At 40.5% G+C, this 24,735-nt stretch overlaps 1 protein-coding gene across 3 annotated transcripts; it reads right to left on the minus strand.

Moving 5' to 3' along the window:
- Positions 1-303: 303 nt before the first annotated feature.
- On the minus strand, positions 304-24,735 carry LOC5514535 (unconventional myosin-X). Of its 3 annotated transcripts, none has more exons than XM_048719797.1 (27): positions 24,234-24,735; positions 22,751-22,849; positions 21,721-21,869; positions 20,359-20,519; positions 19,604-19,700; positions 18,937-19,014; positions 18,441-18,515; positions 17,958-18,042; positions 17,347-17,459; positions 16,778-16,904; positions 15,750-15,868; positions 15,222-15,444; positions 14,456-14,547; positions 13,879-13,976; positions 13,602-13,677; positions 13,131-13,234; positions 11,877-11,934; positions 11,718-11,798; positions 11,447-11,571; positions 10,667-10,718; positions 10,230-10,395; positions 9,676-9,874; positions 7,759-7,854; positions 6,768-6,861; positions 4,244-4,343; positions 3,241-3,377; positions 304-879 (listed from the first exon to the last, which is right to left on the minus strand). In XM_048719797.1, the coding sequence occupies exons 1-27, from the start codon at positions 24,433-24,435 to the stop codon at positions 853-855; spliced, it is 3,033 nt and encodes a 1,010-aa protein (XP_048575754.1). In that variant the 5' UTR covers positions 24,436-24,735; the 3' UTR covers positions 304-852. The 3 variants fall into 3 exon arrangements, with proteins under 3 accessions (XP_048575754.1, XP_048575753.1, XP_048575755.1); XM_048719796.1 differs by having other exon boundaries at positions 15,216-15,444; positions 24,234-24,734; XM_048719798.1 differs by lacking the exon at positions 304-879 and adding an exon at positions 1,681-1,800 and having other exon boundaries at positions 3,198-3,377; positions 15,216-15,444.

Genomic DNA, 24,735 nt, shown 5'->3' on the forward strand with positions numbered 1-24,735 from the left:
CGGGTTACCTGTGGGACATTAGATATTGACGAGAGCTCGCAGAGCATTTAAAATCGCAGTACCAAGATTGAAAGATCATATGAAAATAACATAAACAATTATTTTCGCTTTTGTATTGAAGCAAGACGTGAGTCTGCATCGATGACTCGCCTTCTTCCTACTTTCATAAGTAAGGGAATCACTTTATTCTGGTAAAAACATTATCATAATAAAAATATCTAAAATATCACAGAACTTTTGCTATAAAACTACAGCTAGAGTGCAAACAGTAAAGGGAAAAGAGAAAACATGAACGGCGAAGACTTTAAAGTGAAAAACTTTTATTAGCATTACATATTCTATGGTTATAAATTTGTCAGGAATATATTAATAGCTAAGATTTACATTAGAATCATAAATTTATGCAAGAGAGTATGATGTAATTGTAAGTGAAATTACTGATTCAAAATCAAAAGCTTTTACTAACTTTTCTATTCTAATGTTTCTTAGACTACATTTTGGCGTGGCTTTTCCCAAAAAAAAGTGTTAAATACCGTTTATAAGCCATTTTCTCCATTACGTAGTATTTCGCACGAAGTTTAAGTTGTCTTGCGGACCAAGAAAACACATTTTCTTTGTTTTTTTCTTACGATTTTTCTTAGATAATATAAATAAATCTGACTACATTCATATCAACACCAGTGACCAAAGCATTGCATAACAATTTTCAAGCAATGTCAGGAACCTATAAGAACAGTATTACTTTGCGAGTGATGGCTATTACCTAGGAAACGGTGAAATCGAAGGCTGTTACCTAGGTGACAGTGTGGTAAAAAAGAGGTTACCTATAGGAGCCAGTGTTTGTGAAGGCTGTCACCTAGGTGACGGTGTTGGCGACGACTAAAAAAATAACAAAAAAAAATCCGTGAAGACCAGCCCACTTGGTAGATTTATGAGCATTGAAGCATATCCGGGGCGTGCGGTGGGTTTTGGGATAGATGTCACGGGCGTGTGGTGGGTGTCCGCGTGTATGTCACGCCAACCTAACCTTGAGTTACATTGGTATGCTGGACATGTCACGCCACCTTACCTTGAGTCCCATCAGTATGCTGGACATGTCATATCATCCTTACATTGTGTTCCATCAGTATACTGGACATGTCATGCCATCCTTACCTTATGTTCCATCAGTATACTGGACATGTCACGCCATCCTTACCTTATGTTCCATCAGTATGCTGGACATGTCATATCATCCTTACCTTATGTTCCATCAGTATACTGGACATGTCACCCCATCCTTACCTTGAATTCCATTGGTATGCTGGACATGTCATATCATCCTTACCTTGTGTTCCATCAGTATGCTGGACATGTCATATCATCCTTACCTTATGTTTCATCAGTATGCTGGACATGTCATATCATCCTTACCTTATGTTCTATCAGTATGCTGGACATGTCACGCCATCCTTACCTTGTGTTTCATCAGTATGCTGGACATGTCACGCCATCCTTACCTTATGCTCCATCAGTATGCTGGACATGTCATGTCATCCTTACCTTGTGTTTCATCAGTATGCCGGACATGTCACGCCATCCTTACCTTATGTTCCATCAGTATGCTGGACATGTCATGTCATCCTTACCTTGTGTTTCATCAGTATGCTGGACATGTCATATCATCCTTACCTTGTATTTCATCAGTATGCTGGACATGTCATATCATCCTTACCTTATGTTCCATCAGTATGCTGGACATGTCATGTCATCCTTACCTTATGTTCCATCAGTATGCTGGACATGTCATGTCATCCTTACCTTATGTTCCATCAGTATGCTGGACATGTCATATCATCCTTACCTTATGTTCCATCAGTATACTGGACATGTCACCCCATCCTTACCTTGTGTTTCATCAGTATGCTGGACATGTCATATCATCCTTACCTTGTGTCCCATCAGTATGCTGGACATGTCATGCCATCCTTACCTTATGTTCCATCAGTATGCTGGACATGTCACGCCACCTTACCTTGAGTCCCATCAGTATGCTGGACATGTCATGTCATCCTTACCTTGACTTCCATTGGTATGCTGGACATGTCATGCCATCCTTACCTTGACTTCCATTGGTATGCTGGACATGTCATGTCATCCTTACCTTGACTTCCATTGGTATGCTGGACATGTCATGCCATCCTTACCTTGTGTTTCATCAGTATGCTGGACATGTCACGCCATCCTAACCTTGAGTTCCATTGGTATGCTGGACATGTCATGCCATCCTTACCTTGTGTTTCATCAGTATGCTGGACATGTCACGCCATCCTAACCTTGAGTTCCATTGGTATGCTGGACATGTCATGCCATCCTTACCTTGAGTACCATTGGTATGCTAGACATACTAGCTGCAATTTGATTGGGCAAATGAGCAATATCCGCACCTCGACACAAAGAACGAGAAGAATAGAGACGAAAGAACTCCTTTGTAGAACAAAGATAATAGGAGACAAAGCAGCTGCGTACTTACTCGTCCCATCAGTGTGCTGGACATGTCACGCAATCCTTACCTTATGTTTTATCATTATGCTGGACTTGTCAATCCATCCTTACCTTATGTTCCCTCAGTATGCTGGAGATGTTACGCAATCCTTACCTTATGTTCCATCAGTATGCTGGACATGTCACGCCATCCTTACCTTATGTTCCCTCAGTATGCTGGACATGTCACGCCATCCTTACCTTATGTTCCATCAGTATGCTGGACATGTCATATCATCCTTACCTTATGTTCCCTCAGTATGCTGGAGATGTTACGCAATCCTTACCTTATGTTTCATCAGTATGCTGGACATGTCACGCCATCCTTACCTTATGTTCCATCAGTATGCTGGACATGTCATGTCATCCTTACCTTGTGTTTCATCAGTATGCTGGACATGTCACGCCATCCTTACCTTGTGTTTCATCAGTATGCTGGACATGTCATGCCATCCTTACCTTGTGTTTCATCAGTATGCTGGACATGTCACGCCATCCTTACCTTATGTTCCATCAGTATGCTGGACATGTCACGCCATCCTTACCTTATGTTTCATCAGTATGCTGGACATGTCACGCCATCCTTACCTTGTGTTTCATCAGTATGCTGGACATGTCATGCCATCCTTACCTTGTGTTTCATCAGTATGCTGGACATGTCATGCCATCCTTACCTTATGTTTCATCAGTATGCTGGACATGTCATATCATCCTTACCTTGAGTTCCATCAGCTGATGGGGAATGGGTATGTTGGAGCCATTCTTGTGTTCAGCAATGAGATACCCTCGCTTGCGTGAGGCACTCAAAACCTTGACTACCTCGCCCTTGTGAAAAAGAACTTCACTACTGCCCCCTGTGTGATGGCAAAAAGCGTTGAATTTTTACTATTGTCAAGTTCGGAAGTATCATCTACATCATTTCTATCACCTATTACACCACATCATCTACACCACAACCAATACTAACATTAACATCACTACCACTACCACCACCACCACTACCACCGCCACCATCAACACTACCATCACCACTACCATCACCATCACCATCACCATCACCATCTCCATCACCATCACCAGCACCATCACCATCACCACTACCATCACCATCACCATCACCATCAATATCACCATCATCATCACCACCACCATCAACATCACCTCCACCATCAACATCACCACCACCATCAACATCACCACCACCATCAACATCACCACCACCATCACCACTACCCTCACTATCACCATCATCATCACCACCATCATCACCACTACTCTCACCTTCACCACTACCATCACCATCACCATCACCATCACCATCACCATCACCACCACCATCACCACTACCCTCACTATCACCATCATCATCACCACCATCATCACCACTACTCTCACCTTCACCACTACCATCACCATCACCACCACCATCATCACCATCACCATCACCGTCACCATCACCACAATCCTCACCATCACTATCACCATCAATATCACCATCACCACTTCCCTCACCATCACCATTACCATAATCGCCATCAATATCACCATCATCATCACCACCACCATCACAATCACCATCACCATTAGCATCACCATCACCATCACCATCACCACACCATCAATTACCATTGTAATTAAATACACAATTACCATCACCAACATTACCTACGCTAAAATTATCAACACTAAATTACCAATATCAACCATTTCGGCAGCATACCTGTAAAGTCCTGTTTCATTATTCGAGTTTGAGGGAACCCCATCTTCATGTTCCCTTGTATGGTGTAAAGTCGACTCTTGGGCACTGGCGGTGGTGCAGTCTGGAATCAAAATAGACACAAATCAGACATAAGAAGAATTTGTGTGAGTTTACATCATTTGATTCTACAAAAAGGAGGCTGTAAAATTTTCAAACACTAGATTCATCTATTCTTGCTTTTCTCAGTTTTAGTTTTAATCTGGTATTCGTAACGAGGCGTCGGGGCTTAACTGTGGGTGTGTGGGGTAATACAATGTGTGGTAATGGACGTTGGTGCGTGTGTACGTGTGGCTATTTTATATGGTGTATTGCATTGGGGGCTGTAAGGGTCGGAGTAGTGGCTATGTATGAGAGGTAGAAATAGGCTAGCAGTGAGATGTTAGGGGAGAACTGTGTGTTTGACCTTCGGAGGAAGGTGATAATTACATGTTGATAACTTCTCGTGATAACATATTGTTCAATCTTGTGGAGTGTAATGTGAGCTTGTAGACACTTAAATGGAATTACAAGGCCGGTGATAGGAATAAAATATGAAGGCGTGCAGATACGGTATAAAAGAAAGAAATGGATGGCAAATAGGTGTCAGATAGTGGTTATATAAGTATAGGACAGTTGGCTCCTTGAGTTCGGGGTGTTATATTGTGTCGTGTAAAGAGAGATTGTGTAACAATGCGCGCTGATAATAGATAGTGGCTGATAAGCGGTGAGTTTATGCGATGGCCTATTTTGAGCGAAAATAATACGCGGTGGCACAGGCAGCAGAAACGGCAGGAATACAAAGAATCGAGAGAAGTGAATGGCGTGTACCTGGCGGGCTGATAAAAGGAGATACACAAACACACAGAAATAAAACAATAATGTGAGAAATTTCATAAGAGCTCTTAGGAATAAATGTGCCACCACACTAATTCTAGCCACGATTTATCGTCAGGGAGCAAGATCGATGGCTAGTCAGGCGCGGTTAGGGAGGTGAAAAGTGATGGGTGCCGAGGGTAGGAGACACGAGGACTAGGGCGGAATAGGAAAAGGCTAATGAAGAAACAGGAGGTGTGTGTGAGTGTTGTAGGGCGTGTTGGTTTGTGGGTAGGTAGGGTGGGTCATATGGTGTGTTCGTTTGTAGTTGGGTTTTGTGCTGTGGGGTAAATGTTTGTATCATGGGGGAGGGGGCTGTATGTAGGGTGTTTGTGGGGGGGGGGGGTGGTTGTGGGGTTGTGTCTGATGTAGGGTGTGGCTGGTTGGTGTGTTGTGGGTTGGTTGATAGAGTCGTAGGATGCTATGGTGTGTAGGTAGTAGGCTATGTGTGGAGGGGTAGATGTGTGTGTGGTTGGAGGGGGGTTGGGCTGTATGTAGGGTGTGGTGTTGGGGGGAGCGCTGGTTGTAGGATTAGTGGCTGCTGTAGGGTGTGGTTGGTCTGGTGTGTTGTAGGGTGAGTAGTGTTGTGGCCATGGGGGGGGGAAGGGGGGGAAAGGGGTGTGTGGTTTGTTGGCGGGGGTATGGCTTGTGTAGGGCGTGTTAGGTATGTATTTTTTAGGTGAGAGTGTAGGAAAGTATAAGGGGGGAGGTAGTGTATGTGTCTGTGTGTGGGGCTTAGGTGGGTGTTGGTGTTGTGTTGGGGCTTGGAATAATCGTGGTGGGTTGTATGATGGTGTGGTATGGGTAAAGTGGGTATGGGGCTGTTTGTGGGGTTAGGCATGAGGGGGTGCTTGTTGTGGGGTAAGTGGGTGGTTGGGTGTAGGTGATGTGAGTAGGGGGGTACTTGGGTGGTTAAATAGGTATGAGGGGGAGAGAAAGGGGGTTGTGACATGTATAGAGCCGGGTGGTAGTAGTGGGTAGGTATGTTGTGTGGTAAGGATAAAATAAGATTTAATTTGTGAGAGGGATGTGCGTGAGGGGGACGGGGTGGAGAAAGAAGTGTTGTGAGGGGGATTTGGGGGACGCCTCGGGATCACTTAATGTGATACAGCACTTTCCCAGTATGGTAATCATAGTTTTGGGTCAGGAACAGATAATTGTATATTTTTTGCCGTCTCAATGTTCTGCAGGGTATTTATATTATCATCATTCGGATTTTTTTCTTTGTGCGTGTTATTTTGGAAACTCCGCCCCTCTCTTCAATAAGATGAGTGCCGAAAGGCCAGAATCTTTAGAGCCAAATTGAAGGCCTAGAGTTTCCCCCAAACGGCCTTAACGCCATGACGCCTCAATGCCAAGATGGTCCTTTAGAGAATGATGTGATGCTTGCCTGTTTCCAAACCTCTAAAAAAACTTATGTCACATGCTAGGAGAGATGATGGTGAACAGACCGAAAGCAGAAAGCGCTTTAGCTGTAAAGTAAGCCTTTGCGCGCCTATGCAGGTAGGGAATAGTCACGCACTGCTTCCCTCCCAAAGAGGGAAGGGAGGGAGGGAGGGAAGCGTTGCGTGACTGACACTAAAAACGGCTGCAAGCAAACTACCAGATGTGCATGAAGGAATACCAGACATACCATATCGAGACCGTAGAGACAACAAGTTTCTTCAGCAGTTTTCGTGTCCACTCGCAACTCCTTGTCGGTAGGAACAGAAGGGGGACGGGAGTGTCTGTAACATACATACCATCAGGGGCGGACCCACGCGGATGACAGGGGCAATACACGAGTTTGAGCCTTATAATAATGTATTACACCTTTTTCAAATGAGGCTATTACATTCGGAGAATCCATGAGTCGTAACCCGCAGTGCTTCATGGGTATCAGCGAAATAAGCGTTAAAAAAAAAACAATTCCAGGTTTAGAAAGCTGTAATATTCTTATTTAGGGGCCTGTAAATATTTACATAATTTCAGAGACCAGATTCAGCCCTGAACCACTGCAGCCAATGAGACGTGGTTTCTCAAGTGAAACCTTATTTGATGACCAAGTCCCAACGTTTCCGTTTTCGTTTAAAAACGCAACCTTTTTGTTACGGATACGGGTATCGTCCACACGTAAACGCGAAAACGATGACCGAAAACGGAACGATTTGAAAACGATCTCCAGAGTGGAACAATTTGAAAACGATACCCTTTCGGTGCCGTGGGGACGGGCGAAAACGGAACCTTTCGAAAACGATTGCGTGATGACTCAGGTCCAGTCCCACTTGGCGCGCGAGTACGCATGCGCTGTAGAGCTTGTTATCGTTTTCGTATCTTTTTTACGTTTCCGTGGGGACGTGTCGTATCAAAAGTTAAACGCTTCGTGTGGACGCGGATCTTTTTGAAAACGGAACAAAAAGGTTGCGTTTCCAAAAGAAAACGGATACGTGGGGACGGGGTCTAATAGAAACACTTTAATCAAAAGGGAGAGTGGTTATCCACCTTAACTCTATCCGCACCTGGCTCTGAGACTAAACTGCATGGCATCCTTGTTTGGGGTTATTTTGTACTCGTCTTTATCACTTTGCACTAAGGATCGCATCTAGTTACAAGCGAACAGCATGTTGGGAAGATTTTGGGCTTACTTGATATTAGCAGCCATGCTATGCGCCTGCGGGGTGATAGCAGCGGACTCTCTCCATTTGTCATGCCTGAGCTCAAGCTGTACTTTCATTGGCTCGCTGGGGACAGAAACTCCATTAAACACATTGCTATAATCTTTAAAAATGCTATTATAGATGACACGCGATTTTTTCTTTCCGCGTTCATCCTATAACAGAAATTTAAAAAACGACTACTACTACGGAAGCGGCAGAAAAAAACCCGGTAAATTTAACACATTTTGGCTAAACTTCAGAATACCCGTCCACATTTTAAGGCCTCAAAATTACATCGGTCAATATAAACTACTACGGAAGCGGCAGAAAAAAACCCCAGCCATTTTTAGTACGACATGAAAATTATAAGTCCCACAGTTTCTCTTAAAAGCGGCGTTTCTTGGCACAAAAAACAAAACAAGTAAATTTAACACATTTTGGCTAAACTTCAGAATACCCGTCCACATTTTAAGGCCTGTAAATTTCATCGGTCAATATAAAATATCCATCATTGCACAATTAAATTATAATCGGATATGTTATGTTGGTTCGCGGTCCGCAGTCAAAGACTACTATCCATAATGCGAAATTGGTTGGTTCGCGGTCTAGGGCTTAGTCATATTCATCCGGCGTCTGTATTGTATGTTTGGAAAGTGAGACTAAACTTTATTAACAAAACTATACAGAAAATAATCATCAATACCTCCTTACTTCGGACGGCGGACCACAGTGGCAGTGACTTGGATTACTTAGACTTATTCTCTAATAATTCGCTCAATAAATATGCAAAGACGGCTTTACTGGGGACTGCGGACCGCGGACCACGGTATCAATGACTTATCAGTTAGATTTATAATTTGATACTTCGTTCTATAAATATGCACAGACGGCTTCACTGCGGACCGCGGACCACGGTAGCAGTGACTTAGATCAGTTAGATTTATAATTTGATACTTCGTTCTATAAATATGCACAGACGGCTTCACTGCGGACCGCGGACCACGGTAGCAGTGACTTAGATCAGTTAGATTTATAATTAATACTTCGTTCTATAAATATGCACAGACGGCTTCACAGCGGACCGCGGACCACGGTAGCAGTGACTTAGATCAGTTAGATTTATAATTTAATACTCCGTTCTATAAATATGTACAAACGGCTTCACTGCGGACCGCGGACCACGGTAGCAGTGACTTATATCAATTAAATAATTTCGTTAGATGAATCAAAAAGACAGCTTCACTGCGGACCGCGGACCGCGGACCACGGTAGCAATGACTTAGATCAATTAAATAATTTCGTTAGATGAATCAAAAAGACAGCTTCACTGCGGAGTGCGGACCACGGCAGTGGGTGTTCTGAAGTTGCTCCCAATTTTTTTATAATAGATAGATATATAGATACATACATATAAAGCCAGCACCCCAACCCCTCTCTCCCTGCGCAAACACTAGGGTAAACCGATAGGATCTTTTAGGGGGGGGAATTATTTATCTGATACATGTGTCGATTCAAATGATTGTTTTTCATTCAGCAAATGTACTATGGATTTGAATGAATGGCACATCAGCGATTCCACCCACACTCGTCCATCTCAATTTAATGGTATAAACTCCCGCTCTGATGGATTCTTATCAATTCTCTTCCATGCCCAATGCCGCTATCGATTGCCTGAACGTGCAATTGAATGCCCCATGTTATTTAAAATTCCTAAATGGGTTTTTGCTTCACGTAAGTGATCGCCGGTTCATGCGAATGAAATGTACTTGTTTGATCGCTAGACATTTTATGCACAAGAACAGGTGAAAATGATAAAGCAAATTTTGAAGAAATACAATATTTGCAGCATAGCATTTGCCCACATTTTTATAAAAGATGTCACAATCGATCGACAACATGTTGTACCTGAAGAAGACGTAATTCTTCCCTAATGCGTAAGAACCAAACAAGTGCGTTGCCATGGAGACATCACCAGCACTCAGCACTGACTCCAGAATGTTCTTGCAATCCTCAGCCCCAGACTCTTCGTGTCCTATGATCCTGCTCGGACACAGGAAGCCATATCTGCTGATGAAATACTGGAATTTCTCGTGATTGGCAAAACCTGGGAAAGAGTGAGAGCAGAATAAAACTCTGGTCTATAATGCCCAACTCTTCAAATTGGCATTTCAGAGTATTTTTTTATGGATTTGCAATTACAATCAGGGTGGCAACAAGGTAAATTATTCAAGTGATACCAATCCCAGGGATCCAAAATTGGGTAAAACCATGTTTCCGTACATTTTTGGGCAAATTATCCCTGACCCACCCGAGAAAATTTCCGTGATCCAAACATTTTTAAAATGTGAGACTGATTGCACCAACATAATTTTGATCCCATATAATACCTCATTACTACCCTGATAAAATGCCTTCAAATCAGACCAGACCACATATATCTTGCACCACAGACTACCTACTTGACTGTAGCATCTGAAGCGTCTCAAAGACCTGTAGCGCCCTCAGTTGTTGATTGACAGTGTTGCGGTCAAACCTGGCAGGCTCCTCGCGGGCATTTCCACGGATACATCTGATGAACCAAGGGCGAGCCTGGACCAGCGTCTTCACCAGCCCATCTAACTTGCTCTAAGCAAACAGTTGAGACATAACGATACCATGGCAACAAGGAGCAGCCTATCCACAATGCAATACGCACAGACAAGATGATGGGTAAGGAAACGATAGCAACAGGGGGAAGCCTACCCATAATGCAACACACACTCCGATTCATGATGATGGGTAAGGAAACCATGGTAATGGGGAGCACCCTTCCCACAATGCAACACAGACGAGCCGGATGATGGGTACATATGCCACAGCAACAGGGAGCATTTTTATTATCTTATACTTTAATTACCTGGACGTCCTGGTAGAATGTGGTTAGCCCCAGGTCGGCAATACTTGGTGAGCTGTTGATGAAAAAAAAAATGATATATACAGGTGTCATTTAAACACCAAAGCTCCAGCATGAGATAATTCACCAATCTCTCATTCTCTTTTATTTTTATAACGGCCCACCCCTCTTTTCTTAAAACCTTTCTGAGAACAGCCCCTTTTCCTAATAACCTTTTTGAGGACAGCCCCTTTTTCTTAGAACCTTTCTGATAATAGCCCCTTTTTCTTAGAGCATTTCTGAGACCGGCTCCTTTTTCTTGGAACCTTTCTGAGAACAGCCCCATTTTCTTAGAACCTTTCTGAGAACAGACCCTTTTTCTTAGAACCTTTCTGAGAACAGCCCCTTTTTTTAAAACCTTTCTGAGAACAGCCCCTTTTTCTTAGAACCTTTCTAACACCTTGCTGCATATCTTTTTTTTCAAAAGCTCCCAAAATTCTTACGAGGAGAGAACTTTGAAGTCATACCCTGAATTCCTTCTGTCCCTGGGTGGGTGAAATCCTGTGGAGTACACCCCCACCCCCTAGTACCTTCCAGAATCCTGTCCCTGGGTGGGTAAAATCCTGTGAAGTACACATCTCCACCCCCCCCCCAGTACCTTCCAGAATCCTGTCCCTGGGTGGGTGAAATCCTGTGAAGTACACATCTCCACCCCCCCCCCCCCCTAGTACCTTCCAGAATCCTGTCCCTGGGTGGGTGAAATCCTGTGGAGTACACACCTCACCCCACCCCACCCCCCAGTACCTTCCAGAATCCTGTCCCTGGCTGGGTGAAATCCTGTGGAGTACCCCCTTGGGGGATGCCGCCTGTCCTTGAGTTGTCCTCAAGTCACTCATGAACAGATGGGTGGCGAAGCCAAAGCTGCAGTTCTAATAATCAATAATAATTAATTAACTTCTATAGCAGGTTCTGACACATCCAATTAACCTTATCTTATCCCAGTGGTTATAACAAGTTGCAGAACAAGAAAGGCAGTGCTCTATCCTTAAAAATGATTGTGAGGGCAGCCCCTGACCTGTCTTGAAAAAACGCAGATGATATCATCAGGGATGGTGTCACGATTTTTGTCAAGCAGACCCTCTGTTTCATAAACAACCTAAAATTACAGAAACTGATTATTGATGCAACATTATATATAAAAACAAGAGGTTGAGAGTTTCTTGAAAGTACCTACATTATCTGCATAGTGACACACTCCAAACGCAGTACTATTAGGATCAGGGTCAAAGAACCTGAAGACAAAACACAAAGTGGTTTTTACATACACCTATTTCAAAAAAGGTTGTCAGTGCAAATGGCGAACGGCAAATAGTAAATGGCAGTTCTAAGCCTGAACGGTGCTTTTGGGTACTAATCATTCGTAAAATTAAAGGTGTTAAATAAAGTCTAGCAATGTCAGAGACATACATTGATGATCTTTAATGGATAATTGTTTGATTTATCCATATTCTTCAGCATTTAGTAGAAATTTAATGAGACCCATGGTTCCTTTAGGTCCTAGAACTGCCATTTGCCGTTTCGCACTGACAACGTTTTTTGAAATAGGTATATACTGTCATTATTAAAGGCTAATCTTGGTGAATTTATAGTGGAGAAAGATAACTTTATTCAAAATAAGGAGAGAACTTATTATGACATGGAGCAGCCCACAGCCAAAAATCATGGTGGATACCCTAGCGGCAGAAATATCAGCACTTGAGAAAGCTAGCTAGCAAAAGGTGTATGTACAATTAGTCTGTTAAACACCAATCTAGGTGCACTGATGAACGTTAAAAAAAGATAGAAAACATCACACAACATGAATATGCCATTTGTCTTCACAAAAGGAGATCTTATTCAGGAGTCTAAGGCAGACAGACAAAAAAATCGCAAGTTTTCCCAAAATAAGGTCTGGTTAAGTTTGGTTAGCTTGAATTTTTGCATAGAGGTTTCTCATGTTATGTAAATCAACATGTCAAAAAGATTTTTTTCTAATGGATTCGTCTTTGAGATATGGATGAGGCTTGAAGTGCAATATTCAAATGTTTAAAGTATGAATTCTCCTCGTTTTTATGGAGAAGTCAGGCTCTGATCAGAAATTAAGCCAACTTTGCTCGCTTATATCTAAATTTAATATCTTCTTAATTTCTTTAAAATTTGGAATTGAGCTTTTGGTCAGAGGAGCTCCTTGTATGCAGAATCTTGAGCTGATATATATTTTTTTATTATATATTTTTGTTTGCTCTGTCTCTAAGGCATGTACCCAAGGTTTGATGAGGGGGAGTGTAGGGGGAGGGGGCCTAGATCATAAGCAAAAAAGTATTCATGATTTCAAAATTCTTTAACAGAAGAAGCATTTTTTTGGAAGTCAAAGTGGGGAGGGGTGAATGCTTGTAGCACTGAGTCTTGCTCTGGGCTTTGGTGTTGTTGTCATGCAAAGTCTACCCACCATTCACTGTCCGAGTGATGGTCACGGACCTCTTGTAAAAACTCTTCTTGGGAGCCTTTTGCAAGTAAGCACTCTTTGTCCATCAGTGTCAAAACACCAGCACTCTGTTATATAGCAAGATTGAAAAGTCAGAAAGTCTCAAGAACAATTGTAACAAAAAGTATTGAAAATAAACAGTATAACATTTTTGTACCACCTAGTTATGATCCCCTGACAGAAGGGGTGCATTTAAAAATAGACAGCATCCTTAATGAGAGATACTGAAATTGATTGAAAAAGCTCCAGGGATTTTAATTTCTCATGTACAAGGCGTGCTATTTATTCTGGGGAGCAGCTTACTGTATTTAGAAAAGGCACTTATGTGAGGGACGAGGGATGGGCTTATTTCAAGATCTGTTTTTATGACATACATGGAGTAGAAATCCTCCCAGAACCAAATTCTGTGGCAAGTGGTACTGTCTGTATTCTTACCTGGCAAGTGAGCAGCTCTATACAAGCAGCATTATCAATATAGTCTAAGTCCAATTCTGACAGAAGGCCCTCTTCCCTAAAAAAAGTGGACAGATAAAATCAGATATCAATATGGAGAATAATTTGTCAAGATCCTTGCAAAATCAGATATCAATATGGAGAATAATTATTTGTCAAGATCCTTGAGTTAACAAAAATGTTCAAATTTTACTGTTTCTTGCACATAATGTATACAGTAAATAAAGCAGGTTTATTAACTTTCTTCTCTTGCACATACCTGCAATATTCCTCTGTGGTTTTAAAGATGCGTGTGTTGTAAAAATGTTGGATTGTCTCTGCACACAGATTGACACATATCTGATTTAGGCCATTCACCTGTGTACACAATTAAATGAAGGTCGTATCATATATACACTTAGCACACGTATCAGGTAATTATATTTTATTCTAAAACTGGAGAGGAAACATAAAACCTGTCACAAAACCTGACACAAATCAAAGACACAATGCCTGCAGCCCCATCTTAGGCTGCTGTCCAAAAGTCATCGGCTGTCAAAAATTTCCTGATTTTAAAACACATGGTACATAGCACAATCAGATGGTCGTCCAATACACCAAAAATTATCCATGGCATTGTCTGGAGAGTTAACAAAGGATTTATGGACAAAAAGTTCCCTATAAGCAAATACACAGAATGACTGAGACTCTGCCCCCAACATGAAAGCAAAATGGTCTTGCTAGACCTTAGTGTTGGTCCTGTATCTGATGACATAGTGATAATTATGGGGCTGGTGGTAGTGACAGCTATAGTGGTGACAGATGGTCTGTGGGCAATTCAATTGGACTGTACTCACCTCGCAATTCTCAAATCCAAACATATCCATAACAGACACAAGACCACTAACACCTGGAACCAATGTGCCAATGTGGGTGCCGTTTGGGATGCCTAAATTTAAAAAAATCCCATTTTCCATCAACAGAAGTGGCACAATAGACCAGTGGTGTGGGCTTCCTTTTTCAAGCAATAGGGATTGAACTTTCGACAGCTCAGCTTGTTTTTACTTTTAAAGGAAAAAACTGATTATCTTTTTTTGTGGACTGTAAATCCCTTTTTGTGGACTGTAAATCCCTCTCTAGGTACTGAACTGTGCAGAGTGGGGTATAATGCCGGGTGCAGGGTGAGGTGTAAGGTGGGGAGTAGAGTGAGATTGGGCAAAGGGTAGAGGTATAAGGTAAGGTTTAAGGTGGGGTGTAAGAGTGTGTCCTTGTACCATTTCCATCTTGCCACATACTATTTGAATCAGATTTTGTAAGAAACAATTAAAACCTTTAAATCAATGAAATGTTATCATGAGGGGTGACTAGCTGCTAGAAATACTAATTTTCTCGCCAAATTCTAAGGCATCTCAGATTTTGAAGATTCAATTTCTCGTTTTTGGATCTTAAGAAAAGCAAGATCTTATTTTCTTGGATTTTTAAAACATCCTACTTGCCATCTTGAAATTTCTTAGATGGGCCATTTACCAGCCCTATCCTGCAAATGACCTAGTGCTCAATGACCTAGTGTCTCAAAAGACAACAAATACCATTAATGTCGATTCCAACTACAGCTACCTGTACCCTGCGGAGGTGTTTTCAGGAGACCATCAGAGAGCCCCACCCTTGCCGTTACATCTAGCACCTCAGGAGAGAGGGGAGGGGTGCGCAGAGATTCAAAGGAGCCATGTGGAGAACCATTTATAACTGGTGATGATTGGCGTTTAAAGCTGTTGATGCGACGTGCGATGGCAGCAACTGTTCGCAGGTAGAGAGCTTGTGCCAGAGAGTCTCTGTTTTGGTTTGCCTGAAAAAACAAAACAGCTTGTATTAAAAGGGCACTTGCAGGTCTGAAGAGTGATTTTAGTGGAGCTCCAATGTGGTGCAAATAACCACATGAGCCCCATACCTAAGAAAAAGTTGTATACAATAAAAATATGGCAGCCTATTTCCATCAACTTTTTTGGGGATGCCTTTGCAATATTTTCCATCAATTTGTTTTTTGAAGTATAAACATATGTTCTAGGATAGCTCTTGATTTCCTCACATTTTGTCTATATTTATCACTAAAATATGTGGCTGATATGGTCTCTTTCAATGCACACTTCTTACCATCTCAGGATCACAGAGGGATCTGAGAACTTGTCCACGGAGGGTCTTGGTCTTTGTGGTCAGACCTCGATATAAGGAGACGCCAGACACCCCAAGCAACGCTGCGACAGCTTTGATCTCTAAAACAATCAAAGATGACTTTAGTAGACTATGTTCTCAAGCGTAAAGGTAGGGATGTACTGGGGACGTATGCACCTCCCATCATCCCTTAAAAACCCCAGACTCTTGAGGAGTTGTCAATTTTTATACTTTTCCCATTGTCATCTATATCGTATGACTTCTCAGGATATTTGTACAGTTCTATAAAAACTCATTCTACTTAAAATCAATCTCCCCTTATTCCCATGATTTCTGTTTCCTATTCTTGCACCTTCCCCTTTACGTTTCTTTTCCTTTTACTTGAATTCAGGTTGGTCTCCTTCTTTTCTTCCGAACCACAGATCTTCTATAATTGTTACATATTACCATTTTTGCATTTGATCAATTAATTTTCTCAAGCTTTTATTTATTTTTGACCGGTTCCTCCACCTGTTTTCTTTGAAATAAAGTTCCTGGTTACCTCCCTATCCATGGACTTTCTATATTTGTTACTGTTCATTTTTGATGTATATTACTTCATTCCCTCAACCCTCAAGGAGAAGCCTTTTTTCTCCTTTCTCTTATTTTTATTCCCTCCAATTTACTCCTCATCAATAGCTCTGATATGAGTGTTAGTGTACATTACTGTACCATGTTTTCTAAAAACACTTTACTTCATTCCCTCAACCCCTCAACCTTCATGGAGAAGCCTTTTTTCTCCTTTCTCTTATTTTTATTCCCTCCAATTTACTCCTCATCATTAGCTCTACTATGAGTGTACCATATCATTAGTGCATTCTATGAGTACATTACTTCTTTCCCTACCCTCCCCATACCCTTGCCTTGCTCTGCTATGATTGCCACATACCAATGTTGAATTCTATAAGTACATTACTTCTTTCCCTCAATCCCCCATACCCTTGCCTTGCTCTGCTATGGTTGTCACATACCATTGTTGCCTTTGACATCCAGCTCCATTCCCTCTCCTTCAACAAACTGGACATTCCCCAGTAGAAGTATTGCCGCAAGGATTCGTTGGACATCATCAAATTTGATTGTAAGAGCTGCCAGCCCTGTCTAAATAGACCAAAAGCATAGCAAATGACACAGAGGACATACTGTAAATCCATGTGACGGTCATGCCTTTGTGGATAATGTAAACACAGCATATCACTCCCGATGATGGTTTTCAAAATTTAACAACTAAACTTTTCTGTGGTTAATTATGGTCAAAGGTCCCTCCCTTCTTGAGGTTTTGGTTATGTGGGATAAGAAATATTAGGTGGATAAATACCTCAAAAATAAATTTTCATGGAGAATAATGTGGCAAACTTCTTGAACATGTTTTGGTAGCATTTACAGAAAGATCTGTATTGGTCAGGGAAAACAAAACACCTGGACAAGTCGTCCAATCCAAGAACAAAATTGTCTACAATTTATCTGGACAAAATGTGTGTCCAGGAACAAATTGTCTTCATTTTTTCTTGACAGGCCATGTTTTCCAGGAGCAGGTACTCACCCTCCACCTTTCGAACTTTGCTCTGAGCACTGCTTCCTCAGAGTCACTAGGCAAGGAACTCTGGTTCAGATACTGTAGGTTTTGGGCTGCATATCCTTGAAGATGCAGTTTGGCTGAAAGGTTGTGTTCATAACAACTATAGTTTTCTTTCCATCTGATTTGTCATGGAGGGGACAAATTAATTTTGGACAAAATGCTGTTATCTTCACTAAGCATAATTTCATATCAACTGCTATCAAATTGACTATAGACAGCAACCTTTATGCCCTTATCAGATTTGCTTTTAGAGGCTGTACTATTTTGGCGTAAAACTTATGCCCCCACTGTGCCACAAAAATGTACATACTTGTTATGTAATTATGGATAAAATACAAAAAACTGCAGAATAGATACATCTGTAGTTTTTAGAGACATCATTTTTTCAACTTAGTATGTTATTTCATAACATTTCATGTTCCAAATAATATGAATTATCCCTACAGCAAAAAATTCTAGAATCTAAATAAGTTTAGAAACTAAAATTTGGTAAATTTTTACTACAGTAGGTACCCCCCATCTACCAGTATCCATTGAATCTTGTTTTTAAAAATAGCTAAGTTTACAGTGTCTACCTCTTTCCTCCTGGGTTATTCCCGCTAGAAGCTGATAGAAAATGTGGAAGTTCCTTTCACCAGGAGAGGGGTTAGTGACCCTTGACTAAAAAGGAGAGGAATGAGGCATGTAAAATACATTGGTCAGGATTGATTTAAAACGATAACATTTTGCTGTTAAGCCTTTTGAAAACAACAATTTATGTTGAAATGGAGATAATTTCTGGTGTATTGGTTCAGGGTAAAACAAATTGAATAAAGAAAAACAGTATCATTATAATGTTATTAAAACACTTTTCATAAATGTTTATATTTAGAATGGACTACAGCACTCAAATATAAAATCTTTGAATAAAACTAAACCCATTCAGAAAAAAAGAATTCTGGCTTTTTTGAAAAGCGTCGAATAAGTTGTTTTTGTTGCTGTTATGAAAGCATCTACCAAACAGTCAAATCATCTCTTAGCGCAAGTCACCTATTAAGTAAACATTTCATACTCCATACCCCAACTAGAGGAAAGCACTGGATCTTCGTTTTGCTGACTGTGCCACCTGTGAAGTAGAACTCCATTAACTGGCCCTAAGACAACACAAAAGGTTAGCACAGATCTGACAACAACCTCATTAACTGGCCCTAAGACAACACAAAAGGTTAGCACAGATCTGACAACAACCTCATTAACTAGCCCTAAGACAACACTTAAGGTTAGACGCAGATCTGACAACAACCTCAGGTTTCAAAATAACCTTGGTTAAAAACAAATGATTAGCATATATACTATTGACTTGGAAGTGATTTATTGACTGGGAAATACTCATCATATGTATGCAGGCCTTCCAGAATTATGCATTTCTATCAGCCAAATTATGCACATTTGTTCAGCAAGTTATGAAATTAAAATTGTGAATTATAGGGCAATTATGCAGATTGCAAAATTTGTTAAAATTTCCCAAAAGCTATATAAATTGCATTCTTTTATCCCCAAGATGTTTTTGCTTACAATTCTTGTTGAGTTAGAGTTGGATGCCGTCTTTGAACAACCAAGAGACTGCAGGACAGTATACGACGCTAAGAAATGCTGAAAGAAAAAAACAACAATTAATAAAAGCATACAATACAAAAGCCCTACACAGAGACAGAGGGAAAAAAATGGCATGAAATTTTCCAATTCTCCATATATAAGGTTCGTCTGACCTTAATTCCAAATTTTAAAGAAATTTTGAAGATATGAAATTTAGATATAAGCGAGCAAAGTTGGCTTAATTTCTGATCAGAGCCCAACTTCTCCCTAAAAACGAGAATTCATAATTTGAACATTTGAAAATTACACTTCAAGCCTCATATCTCCAAGACGAATCCATTAGAAAAAAATGCTTTTTGATATGTTGGTTTATATAACCTTTATGCAAAAATTCAAGCTTACCAAACTTAACCATCCTTATTTTGGGAAAACTTGCCATTTTTTGCTCTGTCCTACACAGACGACTTTCAATAAAATCCTTCCATGCCACATGAATATTGCTGGGAACCATAACCTTTTCTAAACTTACAATAGCAAAATACTATTTGGCAGACTGGAATGATTATACAGTATAAAGTATATGGCTTGTGAGTTTATTAGGGGGAAGAGTGCCAAACACTCTGTTACTGTACACCCTTGCACAAACCTTGCAAATATCAGTATCTAATCCTCCCTCAGATTCCTCCATAATCTGTCTTACTAAGGCATGAGACAGCCAGCTCTTCCCGCTGCCATTACAACCACTAGGAGAGGAATACAAAAAGAAAATGATCAGTATTGTTGGATGGATTGAATTCCATTAGCGATTCCAGAGGATTTTACTTTAGTTCGCTATTAAAATGTTCATCTCATTTACACAGTTTATTGAAAATCTTTAGGGGCACTGAAGATTCCTCAAACCAATCTGATCGAGACTCTCTAAGGAAACAAAGGACACATGCTTATGCATTCATCTAAAGTTTATCTATTAAATCATCCCTAACCATAACAGGGGTTTCATTTAGGCCCGGCAGCCGGCAGAACCGCCAGCTACTATTTTCTGAGCGCCGGCTACTTTAAAAAAAGGCGATTAATGTTTTATTTGAACTAATAACTTCAACCTCCTACTTATCAATTTCCACCACCTACACTGAAACTTAAAGCCACATTGTCACCAGTTTACTTCCGGTAACAATCGCAGATGATTTTTAACAGAAAACGTGAAAAATATTTCAAAATATTGAAAGCAGTATGTCTATTGGAAGTTTCTTTGAGGATGTGCTTAAATAAATATATATGTTAAATATCTCGGATTCTAATATATTCTTTTGTTTTTTAACGGTTGAGGTTTCTGTCAGACCTCCGGAAGTAAACTGGTGACAATGCGGCTAACATGAAACCCCTGCATAACACACATCCTACCTCATAACAAAGACCTGAGGGTGACTTGTGTCTGACATTTCTCTCAGTACTTGCTTGACAATGTTCTGTAAGCACTTCCTGTCTTGTGGGCTTTGTAACACGCCCTGGTGGGTGTGGGGGGCGTAGGTGTTGACTGATAAGAGTACTGGGCCAAGCTTGACCTGCATGACAGATGGCATAAAAAAATATTTTTTTTATCACCAACATCATCAGGATGGCTTATTATCCTACAGTACATAGACCGTTTTTTATTTGACAAAGTTGTGACTTATCAACAAAGTTGTGCCAATCTACAACAAACTTTCATAACTCAACTGTATCAAACTCCTCTCCATCTTACCAACCTTTTTTAGAAGCAGCTTTTTGTCAGTCTGCAATAACCTTTCATCCCATGTAAAAAACCCTTTCCCATCTTATCAAGTTGCAAGTTGGACAACCTTCCAATGATATAAACTCTCCCCATCTTACAATGTTATTCCAGATAAATTGCCTTCCAATCTTACCATGTTGTTTCCAGGTAAACTGCCTTCCAATCTTACCACATCGTTTCTAGGTAAACCACCTTTCAATCTTACCATGTTGTTTCCAGGTAAACCGCCTTCCAATCTTACCATGTTGTTTCCAGGTAAACTGCCTTCCAATCTTTCCATGTTGTTTCCAGGTAAACCACCTTCCAATCTTACCATGTTGTTTCCAGATAAACCTTCTTCCAATCTTACCATGTTGTTTCCAGGTAAACCGCCTTCCAATCTTACCATGTTGTTTCCAGATAAACCTTCTTCCAATCTTACCATGTTGTTTCCAGGTAAACCGCCTTCCAATCTTACCATGTTGTTTCCAGGTAAACTGCCTTCCAATCTTACCATGTTGTTTCCAGATAAACCTTCTTCCAATCTTACCATGTTGTTTCCAGGTAAACCGCCTTCCAATCTTACCATGTTGTTTCCAGGTAAACCACCTTCCAATCTTACCATGTTGTTTCCAGGTAAACGGCCTTCCAATCTTACCATGTTGTTTCCAGGTAAACCGCCTTCCAATCTTACCATGTTTTCTCCAGGTAAACCTTCTTCCAATCTTACCATGTTGTTTCCAGGTAAACCGCCTTCCAATCTTACCATGTTGTTTCCAGGTAAACCGCCTTCCAATCTTACCATGTTTTCTCCAGGTAAACCTTCTTCCAATCTTACTATGTTATTTCCATGTAAACCTACCGTCTCCTCATCTCACCATGTTGCAAACTGCCTCCCCACCTTAGCATGCTGTTCCAGATAAACCTTCTTCCAATCTTACCATGTTTTTTCCAGAAAAACCGCCTTCTAATCTTACCATATTGTTTCCAGAAAAACCGCCTTCTAATCTTACCATGTTGTTTCCAAATGCCACTTGCTGGTGCAAGGCCCTGGAAATGGCATGCTCAGTGACAGGCCCAGGAAGGTTTATAAGATCTTCTACAAGGGGCGTGGTGATACTATCAGTGAGGGAATTACTGGAGGACCCCACTGTTCTGGAACCTGTATAAAGAAAAATTTCAGCATCAAAGAGTCCCTATATATTATAATATTATTACAAAATATGTCATGGCGATTTAGTCAACTAAATCCTAACCCCCTCTCCTTTTACAAACCACCACTTCCATAACAATTCCCCCTTTCAGCGCTAGAAAGTCATGTGTGTTTAATGGGGTCAAAGTCCAAAAAATTGTAAACAACCTGCAAAAGGTCCGACAAGTCAAGCCGCATGTGCCTCGTACAAACAAAATGGTGACAACAAAGCATGGCACCCCTAGAAATGATTCTAGATTCACGCAGTTATAGAAGAGAATAGCAATAGGGGCCCTGTACTATTATTCCATTTTCCAGGAGAAAGAAATACAGAAATATAGGAATAATGAATAAAGCGGTGCATACACAGAGATTCATTCAAGTGTGGCAAGGATATTAATATTTGCAGATTTCTGACTTTCTAGCTCCAAAAGGGTGAATTGCTCCCACTACTGCTACAATTACCATCACTATTTTATCATCACCATCATGATTAAGTATGAAAAGTCACCATTATCATGGCCACAGCAGTACCACCACACTACATCATCACATACTCACCATCATCATCATCATAAACACCACTACTACTTGGTCATCTGAAGTCACAATGCTAGCGGAGCTTTTCTTTTTATTTGTTATTTTGGGAATTTACTTGCTGATTCGCATCTCCAGCATATTGTGTTGTTTATTTATAAACAATGCATGTAGCCAAAAAACACAAGGGAAAATCCTCTGTTAGCAGTGTATGGTATCAAAATCTTCAACATCCTAACCAAAACAACAACAAAACAGCAACAAATCACAATCAACAAGAAGGGTTGTGTTGCAGGCACCATAATTTACTGCACCTTGTCTTAGCGATGAAAGTTGTGTCCCATCATATTTCAGTATATTGTGCAACAGCCTGCTGATTCTGCTGATGTCATCATTCAAGGTGTCGACATCGACTGGGACAAAAATCAAGATTATAGTTACTTATCAATCAGTAACCAGTACTAATCTCCTAGAGGGTGGGCTTTAGAGTGCAAAAATTTAAAACAATGGCAAAGTTGTTAAAAATAGAAAAAGGAGAAATTGTTCTGAATGGATGTTTATAACCCAGGGGGGGGGACTCTCCCTAAAAAATTTACATATGCTCTTCGAGAAAATGAATTTTAACCCTAATGGGTGTGGGATAGCAGATAAAACAAACGAATTATCAGGTTTCTGAGTTTTATTTTAGTTGACAGTTGACATGAGATGGGCTGATTGAAATTTGATTAAACAGAAAGTCTTACAAACTGTAACAGGAAGTGTGATTTTTATTTTTTGGGGTTGGGTCCCCTGGTAGACAGCCTAAGGGATAGCAGATAGAACAAATGAATTATCAGATTTCTGAGTTTAATTAATGACTAATTGAAATTTGATTAAACAGAAAGTTTTACAAACTGTAACAGGAAGTGGGATTTTTATTTTTTGGGGTTGTGTCCCCTGGTAGACAGCCTAAGGGATAGCAGATAGAACAAATGAATTATCAGATTTCTGAGTTTAATTAACGACTAATTGAAATTTGATTAAACAGAAAGTCTTACAAACTGTAACAGGAAGTGTGATTTTTATTTTTTGGGGTTGGGTCCCCTGGTAGACAGCCTAAGGGATAGCAGATAAAACAAATGAATTATCAGATTTCTGAGTTTAATTAACGACTAATTGAAATTTGATTAAACAGAAAGTCTTACAAACTGTAACTGGTGGATTTGTATTTTTTGTGGTCGGGTCCCCAGGTAGACATCCTAAGGGAAAGCAGATTTCCAGAAGACCCTAAGGAATAGCACTTGAGGCGAATTTTATACCCCAAGGGATAGGACGAACATATGTACATTTCTTTTAGGGAGTGGCCCCCGGGGTTTAGAATACGGGGGAGAATATGATTAGTAGTGGTCCATTACTTGGAGTGATCGCTTTTGATACCAAAGTGACCTTTAACTATACATTAAAATATCTTGCTGTTGTTTTGTACTAATCGCAGCGGGGTCAAACCCCAAAGACATTAAACAAAACTTTAGATAGAAAATCCGCGAGCACACAATTCGGGAATAGAATAAGCTTACAGTAACATACCTTTATACTTAATCACAACAAAAACACAGACATACATTGACTGATTAAAAATCATGTTTAGCAGAGTGTAGGACAGGTTCGAAGTTTGGTAAACTTTAATTGAATTCTTATCGAATTCAAAACACATTCTTCGACCGTGGCGCGATTTGAAAGCGATAAACTACTGAAAAAACAGCATAATAAAAAACAATATCGTTGTCATTAATGTATAAAATATACAACATATCTTACCATGGTTAATACTGCGTTGAACGCTGTCATTTGAGGAATTTGCGGTCAAACGGTTTTGCAGTTCTTGCAGATTGTCAGCAAGAGAACACAACTCGTTTAAAAAATCGGCGCCAAAATGCGACCCTGTTTGTTCCGAAAGCCGTTCTTGTAAAATCCTTAGTTCCCTCCTCATCTGATTGTTCTCTTCTTTGAGTGATTCCATGACTTGATTTTCTTGTAAGATGCTTATGAGTTGGAGATCTTGCAAAGTTAATTATTCCGAGTTTTGTACGAAAGAAAAATCACAATCCAGTTTACGATGTGCCCTCGGGACTATTTTATGTTTTTTTTAAGCCATGCACATATATTCATTCTTTAAATAGTTCTGGCGAATGAAACTGGTTAATTTGGAAGTCTTAGAGGCCATTACAAGCTATTTCTTTTGCATTTTTAGGTAAAACCTCACCACAATCATTAGAAGATGTAAAAGTAAACACGACACTGCATCGCTTCGCGGTAATGC

Source organism: Nematostella vectensis, chromosome 12 (assembly GCF_932526225.1).
Source record: "Nematostella vectensis chromosome 12, jaNemVect1.1, whole genome shotgun sequence".
NCBI lineage: Eukaryota > Metazoa > Cnidaria > Anthozoa > Actiniaria > Edwardsiidae > Nematostella > Nematostella vectensis.

Coding starts and splice junctions, on each gene's coding strand:
- LOC5514535 (XM_048719796.1), bottom strand. CDS start 24,435: ATGGAATCACTCAAAGAAGAGAACAATCAGATGAGGAGGGAACTAAGG. Junction 19,701..20,358: donor CCTCAGGTCTTTGTTATGAG/GTAGGATGTGTG, acceptor TTCCTCTCCTAG/TGGTTGTAATGGCAGCGGGA. Junction 3,378..4,243: donor AATGAAACAGGACTTTACAG/GTATGCTGCCGA, acceptor GCCATCACACAG/GGGGCAGTAGTGAAGTTCTT.